This window comes from Pezoporus wallicus, unplaced genomic scaffold (genome assembly GCF_028554395.1).
Source record: "Pezoporus wallicus isolate ANWC-B61680 ecotype Strahan unplaced genomic scaffold, APGP_CSIRO_Pwel_v1 contig_9497, whole genome shotgun sequence".
Lineage (NCBI taxonomy): Eukaryota > Metazoa > Chordata > Aves > Psittaciformes > Psittacidae > Pezoporus > Pezoporus wallicus.
Window position 1 is genome coordinate 15,198 of NW_026637878.1, and position 18,011 is coordinate 33,208.

General features: G+C 42.4%; 1 protein-coding gene across 1 annotated transcript in view; it reads right to left on the reverse strand.

Moving 5' to 3' along the window:
* Positions 1–17,955, reverse strand: part of LOC130598556 (eukaryotic translation initiation factor 2-alpha kinase 3-like) — a 33,060-nt gene extending 15,105 nt beyond the window's left edge. Inside the window, exons 1-2 of the mRNA XM_057408072.1 lie at positions 17,537–17,955; positions 11,046–11,175 (exon numbers count right to left, since the gene is read on the reverse strand). Of these exons, the coding sequence (XP_057264055.1) occupies positions 11,046–11,175; positions 17,537–17,814 (408 nt within the window). The 5' untranslated portion in view covers positions 17,815–17,955. The remainder of the gene's footprint in view (positions 1–11,045; positions 11,176–17,536) is intronic.
* Positions 17,956–18,011: the final 56 nt, after the last annotated feature.

Here is an 18,011-nt window from a genome sequence, read left to right on the forward strand (position 1 = left end):
TTTGTATGCATATAGGGAGGTATCTGCACAGATGCACTGGTTTATGACTTCCAATCTAAGAGGTTATTTCTCCTTTTCAGCTTGGATTTCAGGATGTTGATTTATCTATTTTCCCTTCAGCTACCTGCAGAAATCCTGAAGTACAGGGTACTACAAGGATGACAGTGTGTTATGACTAACAGGTAAGCCCTAATTACAGGAGAACACTGGGGACACGAAGGGGACAACTCATGTCTAAGGAGATACTTGTCTCCAAACTTTCTGCAAGGCCCACAACATCGCCATATCCTTAAGAAGAGAACAAAGACTCAGGCACTAGTACAATCTTTTGGAAAACAAAGGCTGTTAAGATATTCCACTGCCTAAAGCACTGTAAAAAAGCAAAGTGTTCTTCAGAGCATCCAGTGCTGTTTAACCAGCCAAGGAAGAAGAAAATAGACTGCAAAGGGGAGTCCATGACTTATATCAGTAAAATAACCTCCTGAAACATGTTAAAGGGCAACAAGGAAGCTGAAACAGGAAATACCAACAGGCAGGTGGTTGTTTTGTGTTGTAAAACTTTCCTTCTTGTGAATGCCATCACTTCTGATCTCCGCACTACACTTGTTTACAATGGGCATACCTGTTCCCTGCTTCCTCCTGTTTCTGTTAACCAGAGAATGTGCCCAGACCACCTTTAAGACCAGAACCGTGAGAAAGGCTGCACTTGGACATCTGATAAATCAGTGTTTTATGGAGCAGATTATAGAGGCAGGATTAGGTAGCCTTCCTCCTCTGAAGTAAAAGCCAGCCTGTGCCAGAGCGGCACATCAGAGAAGCCAAGAAGTAGGTTTCATGTGAGCTGGGGTGTGACACACTGAAAGGGCATACAAACTCTGCATAGCAACAGTGAGCATACATGTTTCTCACACCTCGAGATGATTTTACCACATGCTGTACAGCTCACCCTGTAACACAGTTCAGGGGAGCCATCAAGAGACCAAACCTGGTGCCCTGCTCCTGCCCATGTTAAGGTCCTTATGACAGAAGTTTCTCTCTGTTACAGTCTTCCTTCTCCTTTCACCATCCCCCATACTCCACAAGCTGGTAGTTTCTATTTCATTTCTATTTCATTTCTAAGGCTTAAACTCAGCATTCATGACCCTGTTTTGTGTGTATGATGAGCACATGAAGGCATGCTGTACTCCTGTGCCTGGATGAGTACTAGAAAACTTGTTTGAAAACCCCTTTTTTCTCTCCCCTCAAAGCAACACCTGCAAAGTCCTTCCAACAACTGTAATAAATTACTACAGTTGGCCTCTCTGTCATGATTCTTTAACTTCAGATCTTAAGATCCGATCAGGTGTAAGCTACCAGGGTCCTGATAAAACTACATAAACAGTGTAAAGAGCAACAGATAACAGCAGCACAGCAGCTTCAGAATTATACTCTCCAGTGTCAGGGGCACCGTATCTTGTTCAGCTTGAGTTTGCCATTAGTCCAACTCTGTCCTCTGCTCTCCCTTGAAGAGCCAAGCAGGGAATTGGAGGAACCACAACATGTTAACCAGACTACCCCAGCTTCAAATGAGATTAGGTCCCCAGTACTGTTTGCTGTGCAATCACAGACCCTTCTTCTGAAGATTAGCAAACTAAAACACCACCGTTACTTTAATCATAGTCAAACAAGACTTGGGGTTTTGACTACAGAGATGCCAGCCTGCTCTGCTGCCATGGTAACAGACTTTTAAAAACTGTTCTTAATAATAATAAAAAAAACAACCCTGCACGGTGCTTTAAGAAAGACTTTATTTTGACATTATTCCATCCCCCCCCCCCCCCCCCAATGTGGCAAGTTTTATTAACAAGAGAAAACTGCAACAGTCTTCTGGAACTTAAGAGTGGTCCTTTCTGAGACAAACTGCTGCTGCTGAGCCCATCACCAACCCCTTAAAACTAACAGCACAAGGGAGATAAGCAAGGAAAATTAAACCTTGCCTCTATAGAAACAGGCCCTATACAGCAGCTTGTTGGTCACCATGTCAAAATTGGTACTTGTATGGTAGAAGGGACACACACCGGAGCAGTTTGTGAAGAGCTGCAGTCCACGGGAAGGACCCATGTTGGAGATGCCACTGTGTCCTGTGGGAGAGACCCCACGCTGGAGCAGGGGAGGAGTGTGAGGAGTCCTCCCCTGAGGAGGAAGAAGTAACAGAGACAACCCCCATTCCCCATCACTCTGCACCACGGGGTGGGAAGAGGTGAAGAATTTGGGAGTGAAGCTGAGCCCAGGAGGAAGGAGCTAAGAGGGGAAGGGGTTTAAAGATCTGGGTTTACTCTTCATTATCCTATTCTGATTTGATTGGAATAAATTAAACAAATTTCCCTGAGTCTATTTTGCTCGTGATGGTAGCTAGCAAGTGATCTCTCTCTGTCCTTATCTCAATCCATGAGCCTTTTGCTGTATTTTCTCTCCCCTGTGCAACACAACAGAGCAGCCTGGTGGGCACTTGGCATCTAGTCATGGTCAACCCACCCCAGTACTGTTCCAGTATTAGGATGTTTTAAAACAACGCTTTTTACCAGCATTGCCTCCAGACAACCCCATCAAAGCTCTCTTGCAGATTACCTGGACTATTATAGCACTAGCCAGGATGTTTCTCAGACAGATGCTTCTCTTCAGAGACAAGAACACGCACTAGTAGAAGCCCACGTCACCTTGGGGGTCCAGGATTTAAGCTGATCTCTATTGGACTTTGTGTGTTCCTTCCCATGCCCTGCCTGGACAGGGAGGGTTTTTAGATATGGATACAGAGTCCATGTCTCTTGAAAAATTAAGTCACAGGGAAACTCTTATAGGAAAAGAGAGTCTGATACAGGAGGGGAATGGAACACGGCAAGTGCACAGTCTCCTCTTTCAAGGATGCAAAGAAAGTAGAGTGCAGGAAACACGCAGTGACTCTGACAGAAAGATTAATAGTTACCTGCATATGGAGGACAAAGTCCAGAAGGAGTCGGAAATGAGATGTCAGCGGCTGTGCTGCTGAGAGAGGAATGATTTGCTGAACTGGCCAAAATGCTTAGTGCTTGAAACAGGCATTTTCTTTTACAAAGATATAGACTAGAAGTTCAAAAAGGCTTTAGGGCAGAGTAATCACTTTGTTGTGTATTGGGCAGCTGAGCTCCAAATATCCAAGGTATCCATTGCCTGTGCTGAAACAGGTATTTGTCTAGCCATTACTTGAGCTGATCCATTTTAGTATCTGTAAACACTAGAACTGCTTAACACCCAATACAAAAACACACAGGGTACTGTACGTAATTAAATTACAAGCTCCATCCCTGTCCTTATCTTCACCCATGAGCTTTATATTGACCCATGAGGTGAAGGGTCTAGAGCACAGGTCTGATGAGGATCAGCTGAAGGAACTGGAGTTGTTTAGCCTGGAGAAAAGGAGGGTCAGGGGGGACCTTATCTCTCCCTACAACTGCCTGAAAGGAGGCTGCAGTGAGGTGAGGGTTGGTCTCTTTTCCCAAGTAAAAAATGATAGGACAAGAGGAAACAGCCTCAAGCTGCACTAGGGGAGGTTTAGACTAGAGATGAGGAACAAATTCTTCATTGAGAGGGTGGTCAGGCATTGGAACAGGCTGTCCAGGGAAGCAGTGGAGTCACCATCCCTTGGGGTGTTTCAAGAGATGTGCGGACAAGGCTCAGTGACATGGCTTAGCGGTAGACTTGGCAATGCTGTGTTAGCAGTTGGACTTCATGACCTTAAAGGTCTTTTCTAACCTAAGTGATCCTATGATTCTACTATAAAAATAACCAAATGACAGAGACTGAGCTGGTGGTAAACATCCTTTCCAAGATTTGCAGCATTTGACCATGTCTGTGAGTGTGACAGATGGAAGTTGTTCATAACCATTAGCCCAGAGTGACTCTGAGAAACTTGCCTGGCTGTGCTGAAGGCAGAGCATCACTTGTGAGGACCGGGGTTGAGAGCTCCAATATCACACAAGCCAAAAGATCTTGTTCTGTTGCTTCCTACACATCTCTTACTGCAAGTTGTAATCCTCCCAAACATCCTTGCAGTAGGAGCAAGAGGACACACCAGCACTTTCTCACCAGTTCTAAGTGCATCAAGAGTCAGCAAGAAAACCACCAAGCTGCAGTTGCAGGAAGTCTTTTGGGTTTTTAATTGAACAAAACATTGAACAAATTTGACTGGCTCTGAAGACATGCAATTCTGATAAATACATAAGACCACTTTGCCTTCCTTGTCACCTCAAAAAAAGATGATGCTACATCATACTAACCACTAACTCAGCTCAGATGCCCATCGGCAATTCCCCTTCTCCACAGGGTTACCACTTCACACTGAAAAGTTGGGTTGTGTTTCCTAGAAAAGCACAGCTTCCAGCAATCCCAGTATTTTAAAACTCTCAGTCTTTTGCTGATGACTTTTTGTCCACTAAACATCAGACGTTTTATTTCAGGGGAATTACAAATGACACTTTTTAGTTTCACCAAGAAAGCAGCAAAGATCTGTACTCAGAAATCCACAGGTCTCTCTAGCAGGTTTCCCAAGCCTGCCAGCTCCCCATGGCCATGAACTCCATGTGTGTTTCCAGCAACAGAAATGAAAAGAACTGCTTGTGCCATCAGGGATCATAATACATCTATGTAGTTAAAGAGCAGTCACATCCATTCTCTGCTTGCAAAACACAGGCTCCACTCTCCTTGATAGCCCTAATAAGGCCATTGTAATTAGAATTTATCTTCCTTTGAAGTACAATTCTGGACGCTCACTTCTTATTCATTATGAGCTTTTCCAGGACCATTTAAGACACTAATCTCTCTCTACCCGCAGGCAGCACAGGATCACATTTCCTTGCCCTGCAGAGGAATTGAGATGGCAGCTGATAACCTGTCACTGGATCTTTTAGTACAGGGTATTCCCAGATTTAAACTGATCACCTCCCACCTTCAACAAAACTGTTATCAATCCCCACATCTTGTGTTTCATTTAGTACAGTTTAATTCCGTATCTATCATAGAAAACCTGTACGATAGAGAACTGGATAATGCCCCAGTTTTTCTCCATGGGAATGATACCTCCAGCTATCAGAGCATCTGGTGATGCTTAGGACACAAAAACAAGGATCAGCTACAGGACACAGGGAACTCTTCCAGACAACTAAAATTATAACACCTTACCTGCAAGGAAATAGATTTTCACTATATTAGTCACCTGAAGTCCATTGATTTACAATCTGCCTGCTTGAACAGAGTGGCAACTTGGGGTTTTACATCTGATCACAACCAAGAAAGCTGGAAAACAATTTTAGTTTTAGTAGACAATGTTAAAAGTTTCATTCTTCACTCTGTTAAGTAAAACTCTGCTTTAGAAAGTTTTGTGCACACTCTGATGCTTAAAGAGAACTGATCTGTTATTCTGTTTATATAGAAGTCTGACCCCACTGCACACGACTTCTTCCTGCAAGCAGCCTGTACAGTGCACAAAGACCCTTCCAAGCCACTGAAGATGCAGGAAAGATTGCTTCCATTGCTGATGTGTCCTGTGTCAGATGTTTTAAAATGCACAAATACATTAAAAGTTAAGATGAACGCTTGTGAGCCAGACAGAGCCATTCATTTTTAAGCAGGATCCAGACAGAAAGCCATCTTATAATGGAATGGTTAGGGTTGGAAAGGACCTCAAGATCACCCAGTTCCAACCCCCCTGCCATGGTCAGGGATGCCTCACACTAGACCATGCTGCCCAAGGCTCTGTCCAATCTGGCCTTGAACACTGCCAGGGATGGAGCATTTATCACTTCTTTGGGCAACCTGTTCCAGTGCCTCATCACCCTCACAGTAAAGAACTTCTTCCTTATATCTAACCTGAATTTCCCCTGTTTCAGTTTAAACCCATTACCCCTTGTCCTATTGTTATAGTCCCTGTTGAAGAGTCCCTCTCTGGCATCCTTGTAGGCCCCCTTCAGCTATTGGAAGGCTGCTCTGAGGTCCAATTTCTATTTTCTCAGGATGTTTATATAATTTGCAATGAATCTCCTCTTTGTCCTGTGACTGTTGGCAGAGTCAGAAGAGATTTATAGAGATTTAATAGAAATCAATAATATTCAGCACTGCATTCAACAGCTGTTACAATAACCTTTTAAGTGAAAATACTCAAACAAGTCTGACTGACAGGCTTAAGTACTCCCCACCCATGCTGAAAACAAACATATCTCAGCTTTCTGTTGGATGATATTTACAGGCAGTGACTTAACTGAAAACTAACTGAAGTAGAAAGGCATGGACCAAACAAAACCCTCATTTTTATTGAGGTTCATAAAACGCTGCTGCAGAGGTGCCCTAAAGTGGTGGGTGAGACTCCTAAAACTGATGTCACAAGATCCCTTTTTCAAAGAGACTGTGAAATTATTTACCCTCCCCTAACTATGAGAGGGCACATAAAAGAATCCAGAAATCACAACTGGAGCCCCTCAGAGGGTGTTTCAACCTCTTTTCTTGGCCTGACCCACTTCAGTGTGGGTTTTGCAATTCCTCCTACACCAGAATGTAAGAGGCCAAAGGATGAGAGCTGCTGATTGTTTTTCCCATGCTTCCAAAGCAATCCAGGACAGCTTTTGGATCTTCTCTGGCTTGACTGAGGACAGAGCTTGTCCTATCCAAGGTGCAGGGAAGTGTGGGTAGTGAATACCTTACATAGATTCCCAGGTGTTTGGATACTTCACAGCAGAATTTAGTATTTCTTTTCAATTGAAAAATTGAAAATGTTTATGATGCTGATAAAGGGTAAGCAAAAAGAGGGGGAAAAAATGTAAAAAAATAAGAGATGTATTCACACTGTACATTAAATCTTGTCACTAGTTGAGCTTTGGAGATTTTAAAATCCTTTCCCAACTCACTGCTCAAAGCACGCGCCTCTGCAAAGGGCAAGAAAAGGAATAATCTGCTAAAGATATCTGTGAGTTCACTTTGCCTACAATGCAATTAGTTTCAGCAGACTTCAGTATAAAACTCCTTTGCATCTCCACATTTCTCTGGAGGAAAACATGTAATACTGGGCTAGTCCACAAAAACATGCCAACTATGTCCAAAAAAGATTATACAGATACTGAAGTTTGCAGAAAAGTTGATTTTATGTGGCCATCGCAATGAAAAATGGACAGAATTTAATACATATGAGTGCAATTTGAAGCTACTGAGAGCTTTTAGAGGGATAAGGATGTTGACAGGATTTGTGACATGACATAAGCCAATTATTTCATTTTTCCAGGATACAGTGGTATCTTCACTACAACTGCTCTAAATGTCAGCCTTGTGGACTGAAGCTCCTTTTGCCCCATGATCCCCAAACTCTCACTCAAGGAAGTAAGATGCTTACTTAGGGATTAGTCTGTAACAGCCAAATCACGAGTCAGTGTAGTTACTTTTACCAAGTACAACCCAGCGTATCCTCTGCCCAGAGCACTGAAACTGACACAATTGGAGCAGCACCTCCGGGCTGAACTCCCTGCAGGGTTCCTGACAGTGCAGAGGGAATGTGTGAGCTGTGAATGTATTGTTAAGCTGTTACTCTCACACCATCACCACCAAGTACCCTCCTCACTCTTCTCTTAGAGATCAGCTACCAGTTTTTTCACAGGAGTTCCCTCCACCATTTATCCAGCCCACAGTAGGCTTTTCTCCTGTCTCCATCTCTTCTCCAGCCTCTCCCTGTCCCATCAGTCACGCTAGCCACTAGTGGCTAGTCATTTTAATACACAGGCAAGTTCACACTTTCACTTCTCTTCTATAATAGATCCTCATAAAAGACAGAAGCCTATTAAGTAACTCAGTGTAAAGCTATGCAGGTAAGAGAATGCATCACACTCATTAGTAAACAACAGTCTCATAATGATGTGCTATGAACTATTTCCACTACTTGAGAGGCAGTTCTCCCTTTTCACTATGATTAAGCATCATTATTTAACAGGCTCATTCTCCCAGAAGTATTCTTGTCTGTCTAAGTACAATGTATTCATTACAAAGCTAAATTTAAAGAGTAAATTAAAGTGGTTTCATTAAAAGTAAGCTCCCTTTTCTAAAAGTTGAGATTCAATGACTTTACCCTGAACTTCAATTGGCAATCTTTGAGCGCAAGTAACAAGAAATCTCGGAGTTGTAAACATGCAGCTGTTACAGAGAAGGACCCAGTGGATAGGGAAACAGTTTATAAACTCTTACGCACAAGACTGAAATGCAGAGTCATAACTTTTCAGCACTGCTGCCCTGATCATGATTATTTATGTTGGAGCTTAGAGTTAAGGATTGAATTTTACCGTTTTCGTAACCCAGACACACAATTCAGCAGCTTTTCCTTTCTAATTGATCTGCTCACATGACAAATAATGAATATCTCACTTGTCAGTGTCTTAAGCAGCAGTTTCAGAATCTGAAGTGTTTGACAGAGCTGCTGGAACAGTTGAAATTTTACTACCTCACTTTCCTAATTAACACATGAGCTCCAGACAACCAAGTTGACATTTTACAGTTAGGTAAAGGAAATAACTACAGGTCTATTCAACACTGGAAGTCTGAAGATCTCACGTCTTTTCTTAAAAGACATTCAATTACTGCTTTTGCACTAGGACCTGGAACTACAGTTCACTGCACTCTCACCCAGGGCAGGTAAAAAAACCCACATCAAAACAATTCAGACACAGCCGCATGTGCTTCCCTCACTCTGAAAGAGCACAAATCTTTAACACTGCAAGTGTAAAGCAAAAAGAGTTTTTCATCTGCTGTTTCTTGTAAGAAAATATAAGGCTGACAGCTTACATAATGATACTGGTTTATGATGAAAATAATATTGTGGTTGCAAGCACACGGACTTTTTTTACCTCAAAAATGTTGGAAGAGGAAGAAAAAGCCTCAACTTAGTTTGAGAGGGTAAAAATTAACATGCCACATGCCTAAATCGGAGAGAAAATATGCTGAGCAGGGAGATGACAGACTCTGAGGCTTTAATTCATCTACTATTTTGACCCAAACCAGAACTGTCCCAACAATTTTCACGAGGCCAATTTTAATGAGTGACATTACTCTAGATTCACTGCATGGAAGCTTTCAGCTGATATTGACAGCAGATTAAACTTAAATGTTTAAATTAAATATTTAAATGTTTAAGTGAAGCTTATTTGGAGTGTTCATCACTTGCTTCTTGTTAAATCCTGCCTTATCTTAACAGCATTTGTTTACATGACAATAAGTCTAAAAAGGCCCATATTCATAACGCTCAACGGCTTCTAACAGGCCAGAATGAAGTTTTACTTCCAAAATTAGTTCTCTCATGGGCTCTGCAACTTAACTGCCAAAACCCATCAGTGCGTTTGGCCATGGCTGTATAAATGAAACAGTTTGAAAGCCCATCTGAAAACGTCCTATATGCATAACAAGCACTCTTTTAAACTGTAGCTTTATGACTCCCACAACCAACCAACTTGTACCCATCAAAAGGGAATTAAATATTGCATAGACAGATGACAATAGTTGTCTAAGGACAGACCTGTTGTTTCTACAGTTATACCACACTGGAAATGATCAAAATTCAACACACCAGTTAGAAGCCAGTGCCTGGATTCTCAAAATCTTCATAAATCTGCACTTATGTCTTAATTTGTAGTGAAAAATTAAGTTTAAATTTGCACATATTTCAAATGTGTGGTTCTGCTTTCACAGTGGTCATCAGAAACTCTTTGCAACATCAGATAACGGACCAAAGATTTAAGTATCTGTATTGAAACAGCTCTGAAGGACTCCAGTTTATAGCTGACATCTTCCTCTTTACAGAGCTTTTTACAGTTCTCTTTACAGTTTTTGGTTTGTTTTCAGTTCTGCTCTGCAACATATTTTGGGGAAGAAAATTCTTTCCTAAAGTAGTTTTCCTTAAACACAAAAAGACAATAGCACCAGTTCGACAGAGTTACATCTGTAACTAAAATTCTGTCTCAGAGAAACAAGAGTTAGTATTCACATTACTGTTGCAATCTGAGATACTTATTATTAGCTCTCATACATACACTACCACAGCAACAGAACCGTCGTTCCTTAAACTACTTGATACCAAAACAGAGGTCTGTAAACAGACAGCAACAATGAACCACAAGCAAGAAGCTCACACAGTCTGAATACCCCTGATTTCAACCTTCGTTTTCCAATGCTCACCATGCAAAAAGCATGATATAGGACTGGTCATCAAACCCAACCACCCATGACAGTGGACCACGCACTTTGTCATCGCCACAAACTACCTCTTGGTTGGTATATTTATTCTTCTTAACTCTAGGAGGGAATGACTCATGGAACTCACTTCTTCAGAACAGGAAAAAAAAGAGGGAAAAAGACTTCCTTCCAATTTCTACTCTAAGTTTCATCAAACTAATGGTGGAAATAGCACCGAACAAGAAACTTTTACCTCTAAATTTCCTTCTTACAGCTCATCAGCAAGAAGTGATGTAACCCTTTACCACTCTGTCCTTCAGGATGACCTTCAGCGCTCCATTTCATTGCTAACTCATTCTATTTCATAGGCTGCTTATCTAGTATATATACAAAAAACCCCAACCAAACAGACAAAACAATCCTTTGTTTATTTATGAAGTCACAAGGACTTTTCTTGAGGGAAAACAAAAGAAGCCAGTACTTGCCAAAGCATACTCTAGCAATACAAAGTAGATGATCCTTTCATTTGCTTCAAATTGCAAGTAACTTATTTTTAATCAGGAAATATATACAATTCCCAAACTCAGTTACATCATCTAGTTTGGTAGTTATCACATACCATCAGTCACAAGACTAAAATGCTGACACACTCATGTTTGAAATGGCAACATGATGTAAGCACTCATAAAACAAATTTTGGGAACAGCTACCAAACTTGACCCAAACTAAGTCTGCTGCATTAGTGAACACCTATCACATATGGAGGCAGTTGCTTTCATTTGTTCACAGAAAGTTCTCTTTGCAAAGATTTAGTCAGAAGAGAGATTAAGCCTTACCTCTGGTTTACTGAGACTGGATGATACAAGAGAACCTGATCCCACATCCAGATCCCACTGTTTTCTCCCACTGTTTTCTGGGTCCAGGGCAGCAATTCGTCCATCCAAAGTGCTGATAATTACTAGGGATCTGCAAGTTAGAAGCATTCACAGTCAAAACCACAGCCATGGGGTTTCTCTGTTAGCTGCCTTCTATATTTAAGAGAGTGCAACTCCAACTTTAAAGTTAAGTCTATGTATTCTGCAAAACAGCAGTTTCACTGGTAGCTCTACCTAGACCAACAAGCAAGAGTAGAAAAGTTGAAGTCTCCGGCTGGATGTCACAAGCTAATTCACATGATGCATGATGCTTTCAGAGTTCTGCTTCAGGGGAAAATAGTTGACTTTTTGCTCCCAAAATGCAGGTGTTGCACCGAATGAGATCATCATCTTTTGAGATATTTATATGAGCTGTGTAAATCCTATTTCTTCCAATATCTTCTATGCTGATCTTTATTACATCGTTTCAAAACAACCTAAACCTGAAAATATGAAACCCAGCAAATCAGTATGTAAGAAATACTAACTTGCAATTGAGTTTCCAACACTTCTGGATGAAACGTGAAAATCCTGAAGATTTAACAAGTCTTAGAATAAAACAAGTCTTGCCTAAGGCATACACAGGGCACTTGAAACAACCTCCAACATCTGCAGACAAGAAAGCAAGAAAACTGCCTTATGCAGCTCAGCCTTTAGGTAGCCTGTATGTCTGGGGATACATGTCAATGGCAGGCTAGCTGTTTCATTTCTACAGTGCATGAAGCTCATCAGCTCTAGTATATCTTGCTTCTTACACAGCCATACAGTCAGAATAAGTAGTTCTGGTTGGGCTACAATCCAGCCATTAAATTAAAACAAAATAAACAACACATCAGAGACAAAACACTGACAAGGCATTTTTGAAGGGCCTTTTATTTTTCCTGAAGATTGTTTTATTCCGACCTGGAAAAGCTGGGATATGTTGGCAGTTTTGGCTTGCAGCAGGCTCCCAATCTTCAAAGGCTGCGGAAGAAGAGCTTGATCACTTTTACAGACGGGTTGCATCAAGGGGGGCTGGATCTAGTGACCCAGAAGGACCTTTCTAGACACTGATTTCAATGAGAATAAGGAACTGTGCCAATAAACTTGATGGGGAGATTAACTGGTTTTGGGTGGGGGGAAGTAATGCACACAGAGACATGTATGAATCACTACTTTAAACAATAAGGAACACTAAATTATTGTGTGGAACTGAAGTCAAATATGTTCATTTGTCCAAAGTTACCAGTGTAGAAGATGAAGTTTAAAGAAGAAATGATGGGGGGCTATCCTTTCTCTGTAAGGTGGGAAAAACTAAAATGATGATCTTAAAAACATGTTCAAAGATAGGGGCTTAAGACATCACCTATAACAAAGGTCAAGTAAAACATGGCAGTTTTACATGTAAAAGTAACCCACATATTTTATAGAGCCTTATACTCTACTGTAGCACTGTACTGCTAACAAATAGGAAATTAAATCTTTAAATTAAATTAATTTAATCTTTAACCTGTACCAAAAGTAACATAGAGGCTCCACTTCTGAAGGTGGCCAAGCATCACATTTCTCCAAAACCTTAGCTTAACAGTTAAAAAAATACCAATTGTGCAAATATTTGAACAGTAGAATACATCAGGTTTTATAAGCTGAGTACATACAATTACTCCAACTGTACAGAAACCAGGACCAGGTTAATAATAAACCCGATTGCAGGAGACTGTTCTCAAGCACTGTAAACAAGTGCTTGCACACTGAAGGCCTTGGACACACATTTAACAGAATCTGTTTGCTTTGTGGTAAAACAATTTCTCTGAAGCCTTTTAGCATTGCATAAAAATATTATTCCAAGTGGGTCTATTTAAATGTCGATCCAGCTGACAACTAGGTTATAAAAAGGGTAGAAGTGTTGCTAGAACAGAGGGAATTTTGGCAGTAAAAATCCTAAAATCATGTGAAATGTTTCCTTCCCATCTCTTCCTATTTTTTCCTTATATTATATATTTCTTCCTTATATTCTTATATAAGAAACATTCCTATATTTCTTCCCACTTGACTTCTCCCTCAAGTAACAAACGTTTTATGCCTTTGTATCTTACCTTTCCGTATTATCCTCTCCAACCACATGCAAACCTCAGCCTTCTCAAAGAGTTCTCTCATTATTAACCCTCACCACTGTCACCAAAGATGGCAGGTACTTGCATCGTGACCTCTCGTCACCCAAATTGTAGTGTAACTGCACTTATTTTTAAGTTTAGCTGATTAGGAAAGGGGGGAATCATCCTTTAGAGAGGACCTTTGTACCAGCAGTAAACACTTTGAGAAACTGGTTTAACCCTCTGCTTCCACATAGCCTAAAAATCCTGACTTTTGAGTGCAGTGGTACCCTATTAGCCCCCTTGGCCACTAGCTCTATAATGGACTTTATTTCATAAACACCACCTAACTGAGCAAACACTGTGATGAGACAGACAGGAGCAGCTTGGCTATACATAGATCTTGCATGTTCCTTTAGAACTGGAACTAGGTGCAAGAAAAAACACTCATTTCTCTCTGCTTTTTTAACGAGTGGTACATTTTGAACTAAATAGTCATACTTCTGGTCCCATCTTCATCTTAAGCTTCAAAAACAGTCACGTACATTAGAAAAGATCTGCTAAAAATCCTTACTCTTGTAATAAGGAGTAAGGATTTGTTACTTACTCTATTTTTCTATGAAGTCTTAATATCTGTTCTCCTAATCTCTGTTTAATTCTAGTGGGTCAAAATCCTGTCACTTGAACTCTAATGGCTGTAAGATCTGCAATTTGTCTACATGTGCCCTAGAACCATGCTAATGTTACACTTTCTCACTATGAATTTTTCCCTTTTCCAACTTTCTCCCCTTTTCCTGTGAGATTCCCCTGCTTGCAGCTTTGCATACTGACACTATGAAGTGGTGACAAGAGACTTCCCATCTTTCAAGTAGCCTAATCAAGCACTAAATTAACACATCCTGATAAAAGCAGTTTAGGCAACTACTTCAAGAAACTATTTCAGAGCTTAAGAACAGGCAGGCAACTTGCTTTTTGCCACCCCACAGTGCTACTGTAAGTTTACTGTAGCATATTATCCCTATTTCTTACAGCACCAGTAGAACAAAGAGCCACCCGTTCAAGCCATCTCTTTGCAAGCCTTTGCTGGCCAGAGTTGCAGATTATACCTGCAATTCCCTCCCACTGAACTGAACTGGCAATATTCTGGATGCAACTTTATGACACCTGATCAACAAGTTGCAAGGAAAAGGAATTCCTGCATTAGTTTGGTTAAGCCTGTTAACACTGTTATTCTCTGCAAAGCTATACCACATCACTGCTTTATGAACACCACCTCCTGACTGGAATAAAGCTTCATGACTACCTTGATCAAAGAAGCCAGCTTCCAACAATATAGAAGTATTCTAAGAACAATGCCAAATTAAACCTCAATTTCAGATATCATCCCACACAAAGCATTACCCATTTTAACATCAAAGGTAAAAAGGTCAAAAGTCACAACTATAATGCCAAGGAATGCAGGAAGATAGAAACAAGCTGCATCAAATTCCTGAAATTGCAAGATATTTGTTAAAAGTACATCACAAACTGCGCTGGGGAGTGAATCACATCACACAGACACTAGGGAAGACAAAGAAACCCCATCAACAAAACCCTGAACTGCAATAGTCTCCACAAGCCTGGACCATAACAGCACAACAAAATAAAAAGACACAAAAAGGAAGCACTCCAAACTAGGCAGTTACTTAAATCCCAGGATCCCTCAACCAGACACCAGAAAAATGAACACCAGTAAAATGATGAAGGCACATTTCACCTTGCCTCAAGCTGCTGCTCCAGAGCATACTATTGATAAGTCTTGGAGAAGAAAATCCCTTCTGGGCCCTTACAGATGGCCAGCAGAAGGGCTAAAGCAAAGGGCCAATAGAATATAGGAAATATGAAGGTATCAGTAATCACAGCAGCTGGCAGAGACCAACTTGATCCTATACAGTCAGATTTTATTTGCCCTTTGTCAATATGAAAACACATACTTCCCTCACCCTAACCATCCACAAACAGCCTCTATGAAGTATTTTCTTACCATTTCCTACCCTCTCTTGCTCACAGACTTGAGCTTGTTATTAAATGTGCAGTTTTAAGGTTCCCCCTTGAAACTATGAAAAACATCTACTACAAACTTTCACATGCATTGACAAAAGGCCAGTCCTGGGCCTTAAAATCACTGCTTATATCCCACCATGAACACAGCCCACTTTTGGAGATCGGATGGCCTCAGGCTCTGTTCTACTTTACCGAAGTGAAGGTATCTGATTTACCTAGCAACAGAAGCACAGGGTTAAGACTGCAAGCGAAGATGTAAACAGGATAGAGGAGGAGCACTTATTTAGCTTATTTACAGCCTTTCACTGCACAAAAAAAATGTGTGTTTATTCAAATCAGTTGGTTTTGTTAGAAAAAGCAGAACTCATCGTCCTTTTGGTACAACATTTACCACTATTACTGTTTCAGTTTAATAAAACCCTAAAACAGCAGCAAAATAACCCTAATATTCTCAACAGCAATTTGGGACACCACAAATAGGGCTGTTTGTCAGACTTGAGCTCTAAACAGCTATTCCAGTTTCAACACCTGCATGTTTGTACATAAACAGCACAACAGTTCACTAACCCTCATATTTTCTTCTAGGAAACTAAAGAAATCCTCAGCCCCAAGATGATGACATTCATTTGCCTACAGCAAAAATAGTCAGGGCTTTGGTTTTGTTGGGGTTTTCCAGATTATACTGACCTGTTCTATTACATGGATATTTTATTGCTGAAGAACAATTACCTGAGGTGAGTAGAGATCTCACAACTGAAATAATAAAAAAGAGCAGGCTAATACTATGGCCAGGCAGCCATCCTATTTCTATTTGATGACAGCAAATCTATTTCTCTGCACTAATCAATTAGATAACAGCCACATTCAATCTCAGGCTTAAATTACCACATTGAACATCTTTAGTGTGTTTTACTTAGCTCTAGTGGTCAAAGAGAAAATTCATCTTTAAACATTTCCAAGGCTAAACAAATGAAGGTCTCATTAAAAATTGAATACAGTAGAATTGTAATAAACCAGGTAGGAATTTGATGACCTGATACACAAAGGAATGATCCTGATGCTAAAAGGCTAACAGATCTTCCTCAAAGAAAACAGGATGCCAAGTTATCAGCCAGTTTCTAACTGAATGGGCTTTTCATCTTCGGAATAGCTTCTCAAATATAGTAGGCATTTAGTCATGCTCTTCTTCCTTTAAACTCTGACTGTGGTTTATCACCTCATCTTTCTCAGCCAATTCAGAAACAGCCTGGGAACAGCTCAGTAACATTTCTGCACTTGAGTCATTCATTAAAATCTTCCTTGTGCCAGAGCTTCTTGCCACATGTGTTTATTAAGTATTTTATTTCCCCTTGTTATAGTCTGAAACTTGTTCAGCAATTTGTCTTGCATGCTTGGCTTCCCTTCAACCACACACCAATGTCTGTGTTTAACCACTAAGCAAACAGGAGAACTGCATTTTCTTTACAAGAAGAAGAAAAGATGACACGAAGGGATACGATGTTCTGAACAACTGAGAGTTGCAAGTGTTGGAAAGAGTTTAGACTACAGATGCAGTGCTTTACAGCACTGCCACCAGGTAACAAGCTGAGGAAGGGACTTAGCATTACCCGGTTAAGTAGACTATTACCAGGGTAAGCAGACTGGCCGGACGACACTTAGCATAACATCCAGCATCTTATCTGTCTAAGAATTAAGGCACCTTTTCTACTTACTAACAACCACTGAAAGGAACTAGTACCTTGAGTAAGGTCCTGCAGTACCCTCTCCTTACTGCTACATCCTCCTCCTTGCCCCCCTGTCCATGCTGCCCATCCCTGCAGCGCTACTCCCAGCCCCATCACGGGACTCATCTCTTCCACCCCTTGCCCTGCACCTCTCCTTCCACCTTCAGACACTTCCCCGCGTGTCCCCACCGCTCAGCCAGCTCGCAGCACCCTCGTTTCTCCACGCACCCCCTTCCCAACGCGCTACTCCCATTACGAACAACCTATACCCCAACTCTCCCACTGCTCTGCTTCCCCTCCGCGCTCACTCCTGCACGACCCTTCCCTGCACACGACCGTGCAGCCCCTTTTCCACATACACCCCCCCCCAGCCTCATAGATGCTGACAGTCCGCCCAGCTCCCTCAGACACTGACCCCGGACACTGTCGCATGGGTACCGGCCGCTCCAAGCACCCCCAAACCGGGCGCTAACCCCATGTGCAGCCGCTCTACACACTGACTCCCCGCTCCGGACAACGGAGGCCGGCTCCGCAGCCCCGGGCACCGACCCTCATCCCAGTCACCGATACCCACCTGCCGCCGGTCCGGGCCTCTCCGCTCTCCTCAGCCTCCTGCTCGCCGGGCGCCGCGGTGGCCACGCCGGCCTCATCATCCTCCACCGTCACGTCAGCGGAACCGGCCGGCAAAGCGGCGGGAGCGGCGGCCGCCCCTAACCCGAAAGCGGCCTCCACAGCCGCGACATCGCTCGGCGGCGGCGGCGGCGGCACCGCCTCCGGGCCGCCCGCCGCTACCCCCAACAGCACCAGCACCGTGAAGGCGGCCAGAGCGCTGCGGCACCGCGGCCCCCGCATGGAGGGGCCCCGCTTCGGCCGCCGTTAGGACATGAACGCTGCCGCCAACACCGCCACCGCCGCCGCTGCCGCCACAGAATGGGCGCGCACCACAACCCCGCCCGCCCGCCACGTACCGGCACTCCGCGCGCAACCGCCCCTCACACCACCGCCCGCCCCTTCGCGGCGGGGAAGGAGCTCATTGGTTCGGCGCCACG